The 10953-nt window shown below is 25.5% G+C and overlaps 1 protein-coding gene across 1 annotated transcript in view; it reads right to left on the minus strand.

The window, feature by feature from the left end:
• LOC111632511 overlaps window positions 1–10953 on the minus strand; it is a 91121-nt gene that overhangs the window by 46454 nt on the left and 33714 nt on the right. Inside the window, exons 5-7 of the mRNA XM_023376944.1 lie at window positions 6296–6346; window positions 5988–6088; window positions 3257–3365 (exon numbers count right to left, since the gene is read on the minus strand). Coding sequence (XP_023232712.1) covers window positions 3257–3365; window positions 5988–6088; window positions 6296–6346 — 261 coding nt within the window. The remainder of the gene's footprint in view (window positions 1–3256; window positions 3366–5987; window positions 6089–6295; window positions 6347–10953) is intronic.

Below are 10953 nucleotides of genomic sequence, written 5' to 3' on the forward strand. Positions count from 1 at the left end.
TATTAAATAAAAAGTGAAGATAACTTAGTTTCAGCAATATCATTCCCAAATATTATTTGAATAATTCAGAATAAATATATATTTTAAAAAGATAATATTTAAGACAATTTGCCAAAAACATTCAGTGATGTCAAAAATTTTAGTATGCTTTTCTCATTTGTATTCATAATATTTAATTAGATATTTCTTTGTTTTTAATTGAATATGAACAGTATACAAGTAAAATTCATTATTAAAAAAGTGGAATGAACTGTATCACAATGATAAATTTTTAATTTTTTTTAATGAGCAAAGGTAAAATTTTAAATTTGATTCATTTGAAAAAGCTCAATATGTATTAATAATGAATAAACCTATTAAAATGGTAAACTAGTGTTTCTCATTTCCCGGACTTTTGCTTGTCCCGGGATTCCGGGATAAAATTAATTATTTTTAAGATATACAAAATATCTTGAAATCAAATGATATAATTATTTTTCATTTTTTAAAGTAATTTAATATGTTCTGCAACTTCCAAAATCATATTAATAATGCTGTGTAAAATATATATTAAAAATTACCTTTGAATTATGTAGAAATTTTCACAAATAGAAAAAATTTATTAAAGTTTGCTGGAAACTGCATACAACAACAACAACAACAAATGCTTTGAATTGAATTGAAGATTTAAAAAAAGAAAAATTAACTTAGATTTAGATCAAACTTCTAACTTAAAAAGTAATTTTCGTTTTTTAAATGAAACATAATACAAAATATTATTGTAAATTTTTATAATAAGATTTTAAAAAGCAAAGATGGTCAATACTCCGATCAGTCAATCTGATTCTTATTTTAGTAATGAAAAGTTCTGCTACCGAATATGCCCTCTTCGATTCAATTCATGTGGGCTGAATTGTCTTTAATGCATTTAAGAGAAGACAGGTGTTATATGTTTTTTTCACTTGTAGCCTGGAAGATTTCGAGTTCATCTTCAAGATTGTAGTACTTCTTTTGCTCTCTAGTATTCTTGATTTGTCTACCTCGTCTGCTTTAATAGCGGCATGGAGCTTATAGCCCGATAATTTGGCAGTTCATTTGGCTTTAATAATTGGGTTTATGAAGAAAAACTTCATACTTGCAGACTTTGTACTCGTTTGTATTCTTGCCCAATTTGCACAATCTGACGTTACGCAGTTATCGAAGCTACCGGGCATGGTTAAAAATTAAGACAGCATAAGCACAGTTGTTCCAGATATTACGGGTTCTGACAAGTAAAGAATTTTCAGAGTCCTGCCACAAATAAGCTACGTACTGATTATTGACCATTTGTGACATGCCATAATAAACAAAAATTTAAAAAACTAATAAGTAGTTTTAAAATTAATAAATACAAATGTATTCTGACAGTTTGTGAGTTAATTATACTTTCTATTTGCAAAATTTCCTCAACCTTAACACAAAATAAGAAAAAAGTGAACTTTTAAGAAATTTGTGGAATTTTCCGGAATGAGAAGAATTTCCCGGGTTAAAAAAACAATCGGGATCTCATTTGAGAAACCCTAATACTGATGAAATACATCATATTTATAATTAAACTGCTTTAAAAACTAATTGTTAGTTATAGTACATTCATATCTGGCAACACTGTGTGTGCTTGTTGTTCTTTCTTCGTTGTTCAGGTTTCAGAAATTGGTGAAACAGCAAATGTAAATGTGTATTACTTGATAAGTAAAGTAATCAAGTAGAAAGGAAAAGGTAATATTTTCATTCATTAATTTAACACTAATTTATTCAATAATTTATTCAACAAAAGCCTCTAAAAACAAATTTATAGCTCAGAAAGTTTCTATATTTAATTATATATACGTAAATGTCAAATATCAAAGCTAATTTGGATGAATTTCTTTAATATTTTTTTTAATAAGTTAATGTCGTGAATTAATAAATATTAATAAAATACTAAAAGTTTCAATTTATAGTAATTAAACTTTAACTTAAAATTAACATTAATAAAAAATAATTTCTACAATTAAACTACAAATTATTATAATAAACATAACAATAATGTAATATTATCACAACAAAGCCCTGCTTTATAGCAGACGAATTACTATAACAACGAAATTTCCATGCATTCTATTTATTGAAAACAATTATACTTCACACAACCTTTTAGTATGAAGCCTTTTTTTATTACTCTTCAAATGCTTTTGTTCTGTAGAAATTGGAATCGTTTGATTTTGTTTCCCGAAGGTCAATTAAATGACCAAAAACGTTTGAAGAGTAATAAAAAAAGGTTGCATACTAAAATGGTGTTTGAAGTGTGATTGTTTTTAATTAAGTGCAGTTTGAGAAAAGTGATTCTATATATTTAAATAGTATTTAAATAAAATTTAAACAGTGATTCAGATACAACAGCTCCATTTTAACTCTTCAACCAAAGAGACCACTTTGAAAGCAGCAATCCTTTAGTGTTTTGATTAATGTTTTTGAAGAAATTTGCATTTTACCTTCAGATCTTTTAGCATTTAAATGTTTCATTCAAATGCTTATGGATCTGTATCTATTTAAAATTGAATTTAAAAACTTTTTAAATATTTAGTTTTTTAATAATTTGAAACAATAACTTAGAGGATCTGTAAATTTAAAAAAAAAAAAACAACACATAGTTTACATATTTTAATTTAAATATTTCTTAAATGAAAATACACATAAAATCATTTAATACATAAAGTTAAAATTAATATTTTTATAAATATAACTATATACTATAACTGAAAAGTTGTCTTTTACAGATTACATTTATAATTTTCTAAGTTAAATGTAATATTTTTTAGAAAGATTTTTTAAAAATCTTATTATACATGTTAATTTCTTATAATTAATATTATAATCTTAAAAAATCTCAATCATTCTGAAATGTCTATAATATAAATATCAATAATTTTTAACTTAACATATAATTTTATTTCTGGTTATAAGTTAATGCAAAAATAACTTTAAAATATCAAAAAATAAATGTAATATTCATTTCAAAAGGAAACTTTCAACAGAATAAAAAACATAAAACAGAAATATAAAAATATTTTATTATAATTATCTTTTTTTAAAATTTTGTTTAAAAAAATTCATTATAAATTAAAAATTCTAGAGAAGCAAAAATAAAAACATTAACTTCATTTGTATAAATTTTTATTAAAATTAGTTTTTATTAAATTCAGTTTTTATAGAATTAGCTTTGCATATTTAATAAAAATAAAATTTGTTTTTTATTTACCCTTTGTAATTTAGGTGTTAAGTGTTCATGAGCCATTGAATGAGTTTGTGCTCTTGGGTGACCTTCAGCTAATAGGGCACTTACAACGACATTCTCTCTATTATGATATCTGAAAGTATTTTTAATTATAATTTAATTTTTATTTTGTTTCCTAACTTCAATTTTTAATTTGCTATGGTACTGAAATTTTTAAAAACATTATGTATATTTTCTAGTAAAATATACTAATACTTTATGTTTATCTATTATTGATTAAAATATAAACTACATTTAATATCTAAAAATATCTATTCAATAATCATAATTTGATACTAAAATTGCTACTTTTAAATAAATTCAACAGACATTTATTATTATTGAAAGAAACAATGAACTAACTTTTAAATTAAGAAAATATAAATCCTTTTTTTTCTGTCTGAAATTATGTTGTCTTACTTGTTTATTTTTCTGTTGTGGAAAATGAAAATTCTAATTCTTCACTTCAACAATCAACATAAGATTTGAGAAGTCAATATATTTATTTAAATATAATAAATAAATTGGTTTAAAAGTTTTACTTTGCATATTGAAGTACAAAATGAATGGTTGTTTTCCAAAACACAAAAATAAGTAAGAAATATATATAGGTGACAAAAAATGTTAATCACTAAAGTTATAAAACATGAGAAATATAAAAAAAATTCATATATTGTAAAGATGAATCAAAACATTTTGATACTGAGTTTTTTCCTGTTGACAACACCAAAACATTTTGGATCTATATCACTGTAAAGAACAGTTATCAATACGTGTGTCCAAAGATTGCATGGAAATATAATGCTTCATTTAATTGCTACAGTGTGCAGAGCAAATGTCATCTACTACCTATGACAAAATGGAGATTGTAAGTTCGCTGACCCCTGATGGAGATTGGGGACTTAAAATCTCACTCCTTGGACACCAGTGTAAGTTTTCCAATTTTCAGGGGGAATCGTTAATCCCATGTCAGGATGATCTAGGGTCATGTGTGTGGGTGTGGCAGAGGAGACACGGATGACAAGAATCTCACAAAAACCCATTTATTTTAAACTTACACTAAGGAACAAAAATGTTTTTTATACAATTGGAGGTTCGAATTGTCAAAGGTGTTTCTAATGTTGCTCAAAGGAAGGCCCCAGGGCAACAGCAGATGTAGAGATTTGTCAGTTGGTGTCGGCGGTCTGAGTCCGTAGTCACAGGTTACAAGTTGGGCACAACAGACGGAAAACTGCTTTGTGCATTGACTAACCGTGTGCAGGTGCACAGTTTTCGGAAAGTCAGTCTGTTCTTGAAGATCGGGGATTATATCAATCTCCGTTCTTTGTTTTTTTTCTTCTGATTGGTTCCACGTCCCTTTTTTCTCGCTCCCCGATTGGTCTCTCGTCTGTCTCTAAGCGAAAGACGATTCCTATTTGAGTCACCAGAAAGATCTGCTTCAAAGAATATACTTGACATTATCTGTTACTCTGGATGCAAAATGTTGATGGAACTTTGAAACTTGCGCTCATATTTTTCACCATTGTTGTCTAGTCTGTGACATTTTTGAAATTTAACGATTCAATGCAATGTCCCTTTCCGTTATTAACCTTTCCTCTTTTCAAAATTTCTATGTTTTAATTATTTGTATATGAGTGCCTTGTCAAAGGTCCATCTCTACTGGTGGTTGTTCGTTTACAATTATTAATCATTTATAATTATTGCATTCTGTTTACATCAATAGAGTTTTTTTCTCTCTTCGCAGTTTCATATGACTAGAACAACTAATTTGATCTTTGATCGGTTTTTAACAATAGACAATTTTTTTTCTAGTTTCGTTTTAACAAATTTCTAATAATAAATGTTTAATTTCAACTCATTTTTGGGACCTCACAAGATTTATTCTGAAAATATTCTGAAAAACAATATAAAATGCTGAAATTTTGAATTAGTAAAAAAAAAACAATGCTGAAATTTTGTTTCTGCTAGTGAAAAACAACTAGAGAAGCATATGAAATGTTAAAACAGGAATATAGTGAAGAAGCTCTTCCACAATCCATAGCATTTTGATAACTCAAGGCATTCTTTGAAGGCAAGAAATCAACTTTGAATCTTGTGAGTGTTGACAGAACTCAAACACTGCTGGTGTCATCATCTAAGATCAAGTTACCTTTCCTGAATTTGCTGGTAAGTTGAATTTCTTCTGAAAGCATTCATACAATTCTGCATGATCATTTGCACATAAAGTACATTTATTTTCAATAGTAACCCTTAGCTTCTGATACCAGAGCAAGAACATATTTGAATGGAAATATGCAAATGGTCTATGTCTGGTGGACAATCTAGAAGATGCATTTCTGCAATCAGTTGTCACTAGTAATGGAACCTGACTGTATCACTATGATTCTGAGAGCAAACACACCAGTGTGGAAATCATTCTCACCTCTCACTATAAAGTCAAAAGTTGTTCTTTGGAGTGAAAAAATGATGGTGCTTTTCCTACTACTAGTAATTTTTCTTATCATTTTTCATAGTTTAAATTTGGTTAAAAACTGATATTCCTGTAAGTATAAAATAATATATAAAACTGATATTGGAATGTCAGTTTTATATGTTTGTCTTGGCATAATGTTTAAATTTATTTAATATATCTTCTACACATTTTATTGAAAATTAACTGTTATTTTAGCAAAATAAATACATATATGTATTTCNTCTATATATACAGTAAACTTACTGTTTTAAAAATTGCCAAATATGTCCTTCTTCTACAGTTGGAAATTGTAAACATAATTTCATTAAAATTCTTTCATCAACTTGAACAACACCCCCATCTTGCTGTTAATGGAAAAATTAACAAATATACAGTTTCAGAATCATTATAATACTCATGTATTATATCTATACTTTAATCAACTAATAATTAAATCTAATTTATGATACAGTATTAAATTGATTAGTTTCAAACCATTTCATATTAAAAATACATGCATGTTTCTGCATAAATCATGATAAAGGAAATAATTGTTTAGTTTTATTAGTCACCTTTAACCTGTAAGGAGTTCTTGGACTTCCACAATATGGAGAGTAACCACTCTGATAGAAGATGCATAAATAATAGGTATTAAAATTCTGTATATTAGTTTAAAAAAAAAAATACTCCATATTCGTACATAGTTATAAAAAATTGCAAAAATATAACATGATAAAAATCATTTCAAGTGCCCTCTTATTTAATCAATAAACAGAANCAACACAGGGACTTGTATTCATACGATATCACCAATTTGAGCAAAAGGAAACTGCAAAGAATTTGGTGACAGACTATTGCCTCTCTGTCTACATCGGCTTCTTGGTGTCGTTTCGACCTCCACCAAAGCTTATCTGTGCTTGTTGACATACACCGGCGATTGTTCGAATGTATAATAATATAACCAAATATTCGATCTTTCACCGACGTATTTTGTATGTGTCGACATTCACCGGAGAATCTCGACATTCTCTATTTTCGGTCTTTCACAGTAACATATATATCAAATATATTTCTATATGTTGACTTGAAGATGGATTGAAGTAATCCAAAAAATGTTTGTCAACATATAAAAACTTTCTCAAATAAAATATTTTTTTTTAAATTTTAAAAAGAAAAATTAAAAAATTTATTGCTTTGACAAAGATATTGTTATTTATTATAATCACTTTGCTTTAAGATAAATAAATTGTTATCACTTTCATTTCTAATCTTTACTATTGTGTATTCTTACTATCTTTAATTAGTTATTTTCCTTCTTGCAATATTCTCCAGATCAATGAATCCAGTTATAATGATTTTATAGTAAATAGCAACAACTGCAAAATGTTTAATTATTAAGTAAAAAGTAATTAACTTAATCCCTTTTGTATTAAATTGTTTAAAGCATAACAATAATTTATATTTTAGAACAAAGTCAATGTATTATTATATTTATAAGAAAACATTACAAATTTGTGATATTTGTCAGAGTTTAAACAAAGGTTAAATATTTGTCATAAATTGAACTATTGCAGATGTAAAAGCATAAATAAAGTTAGTAAAAGAACTGCATTTTTTAGATATTTAAGTAAACTAAATTTTATAATAAGAAATTACTCACAAAATAATACATGCATTTCCATAGCTACAGCTAATTTTCATGAATCTATTCCCTATTTTCCATGATTTTTGATTAATATTAATATAACATTTTGATTTCAACAGATGCTAAAGAATACCATGTAAATTGAAGGATAAATGTTATAGATAAATATAAAAAGAAAAATAAACGTTATCCAAATAAAGAATATAGTAGTTTTTCAGTTTAACTATGTGAATATTAGAAAGTAATTTGTATTATACATGAAAAAATGATATTTTATATCTCAATAGTGTGATGAATTCATAACTTAATTTATGGAACAACATTGATGAAATAACAAGGAAAATGTAAATCTTTCAAAGAGAACTTTCTAAAAGAGACTTTCAGATAAAAATGCACATTACTTAATTTCAAATTATAAATAACCTACTAGTAAAATATAATATATCATTTAATAATAAATTAATAATAATATATCAATATAATAATCATTTAAAATTTTTAAATAATCAAAAATTGTGTAAAGAAATGAAGAGAAGAAATTTCCCTCAGAACAAAATTTAAAGAAAATTATATACTGTACATATATAACTTTAATATATAATTATATAGCTATAAACTGATTAATCAAGAAAATTTTATAACCAGGTTTATTAATTTTTCTAACAGAAATAATTTCTTTTTCAAAAACTAATCATTTTATTGACATCACTCTTAATGTGGATAATTGATTGAAATAATACATGTAGTGTATGTACAGTACTCCCCATTAGAATACTACTGAAATCAATCTGGGTGCTGTAACGTGGTCCTGTAATCTGAGTGCTTATGTTAATTAACAAAATTCATATTATATGTCTGATAGCATAAATTATTAAATATCAATTTTTCCAACTGTTACAAAAACAAATAGTCATTTTGAATTGTTTATACTATGTTTTAAAATGTATATCAATAAAATAATTTTTTACAACTGTGATACTAATATGTATCATTTTAATTATTTTCAACTTTTCACAAAATCTAACTATAATAATTATAGTAACTATATAAATAATTCAAGAAAATTTTTAAAGATCCACATTATCTGTAATAAGAAGAGGTCAAGATGTTAATGTTTCGATGAGATAAGTATCATTATGTAGTAATTGAAGACTAATATAATATAGCATATAGGGATCAGAATTCATCTGATTTCCAAAAGGTAAGGTTAAAAATAAGTATAAATAACAGTCATAAAACAGTCATTACACTGGGTAGTAACAAAAGTCTCTCCCCAAACAATTATTTCAAACATTAATAAGGCACAATAGTAATTACTGTTCATCTTTCTCCAATGTATATTATGTTGAGCATGAATTAATGTGTGAATTTTCACACCCTCCAGCCCTTCTATCAGAGAGGGCTATTGCAAATCAAAAATCTTCTAATCTGAATACCAGTATTCTGATAAAATCACACTAACACAGTCAACTATTCTATCATTGCATAACATGAATGCAATGCTAGAATAGTTGACTGTGTACATAGGTTTAAGTTCATACATTTGATATTTTCTATTACATCATTTAATAATTTTTCAGATCATTTGTTTATCTATATCATTTCTAACCCACTTCAGCTCACTCCAATAGGGTTTCAAGAGGACAGAAATTTGGACCCTCATTTAGAATATACTCAACAGAATACATCAGTAAAAGGTCTACAAAAAATGCTCAATTAATTTTTGAAATAACTGATTGAGGAAAGACTTTTGTTAAATCATTTTCAATAACTATACTGTATAAGATGATTTTAAAATTACTTATAGTATATAAACTTTTTATGATCTGTTACTTTCAATTCATTAATGGCTGCAGTTTTGAAGTGAAGTAATTTCAAATTTTTCCCAAAAGGTGTTTTTATCATTCTTTAGTCTTACATTCAATTGTACTAATTTTCTCATTGATTTTGAAGAAATGCATAGAATTTTATTGGAAATATGTATATTTTATAGTTTAAATTTCACCTACTTTAAAAATTATTTTTTTTCTAAACAACACAAGCAGAATTTATTTATTATATTAAAGAAAGAAATTTATAATAAAAAAATTAAGATTTTAGAATTTTAAGTTTAAACAAAATATAAAAACCAAAATTTATTTTTATGATTTAAATAATTTTCAGTGAAATTTTGTGAAAACTACAGATTTTAGAGTTAGCAATATTGTATCCAGTGTAAAGTTTTTAACATACAGTATCCCATCAACCATATACATTATTGAGTAATTTTTTTTAAATTCAATATTCAAGATATAATAAATTTTTCAGTTTCTATTTGCTAATATTCAAGAAAATTCATTACTATTTAAATAGTTTGATTAGACTATATTTGTTCAAGTAGTTTCCCTGTGATATACAATTCCTCATTTTCATTTATAAAACTTTGAAACTAATTTTTTTCTTTAATATACTTTTTCCTCTATGTTCTGAGAGCATTTTTCTCAAATTTCATTGATTTTAACACATTTAAATTTACAAATGTTCCTGCAGACAGCTATAAGAACAATACTTTAATTACAACTAATCAGAATAAAATAAATTTGAAAATTCAGTGTACAAATCAGTATAAAAATATCTCACAAGTATTCTAAATCACACTCTCTGAATTCCACATCCCTCAAAAGCCCAAACAACCTGGGCACACATTGCAAGTTTTATATAATACTGATATGAAATAATGATAGAACTCTAGTCCATCACTTTGCTTTAAGATAAATAAATTGTTATCACTTTCATTTCTAATCTTTACTATTGTGTATTCTTACTATCTTTAATTAGTTATTTTCCTTCTTGCAATATTCTCCAGATCAATGAATCCAGTTATAATGATTTTATAGTAAATAGCAACAACTGCAAAATGTTTAATTATTAAGTAAAAAGTAATTAACTTAATCCCTTTTGTATTAAATTGTTTAAAGCATAACAATAATTTATATTTTAGAACAAAGTCAATGTATTATTATATTTATAAGTTTTAGTCTAATTCAATTAAGAAATTTAACTATCTTTGATTTACTTACTACCGAATTTAAGTTTATTCAAAATATAATAATTATTTTTCATATAAATTTGAAAATGTATAGTTCTTAACATTATACATTGTTGATAAGAAAAATTTTAAACAAAATATTGAAATCCATTGCAAATTTTGAAGACTTAATATCTTGTGATAAATTTCTTCTTAGCCTATTAATTAATATTCACTAGAATGACATAGAAACCCTATTCAACCCTTTAGCAACACCGAAAGTATACTACACTTACACTTAAAACGAATCTATTACCAGTATGTATCTTATAAAAAATCGTCCCACAAACGTTTTCGAATTTTATGAAGTTCTTCTTCAGGTGGAAATAGAATACTTGCGAAAAAATCGAACAGATTTCAAATCAAAAAGACAAAAGAGAGCAAAAGAAGTATTAGTGACATAGAAATCATTAAGAAATGTTTAGCAATTTTATTTTATAGCAATTATTTATCAATAAATTATTTGAAACAGGCAATGTTTTCAGGTCATTTAATCTTTTTTAGAAAAAAAAAAAAAA

The sequence above is a fragment of the Centruroides sculpturatus genome, unplaced genomic scaffold, assembly GCF_000671375.1.
Source record: "Centruroides sculpturatus isolate CEXI.00-Female unplaced genomic scaffold, Cexi_2.0 scaffold612, whole genome shotgun sequence".
Taxonomy (NCBI): Eukaryota; Metazoa; Arthropoda; class Arachnida; order Scorpiones; family Buthidae; genus Centruroides; species Centruroides sculpturatus.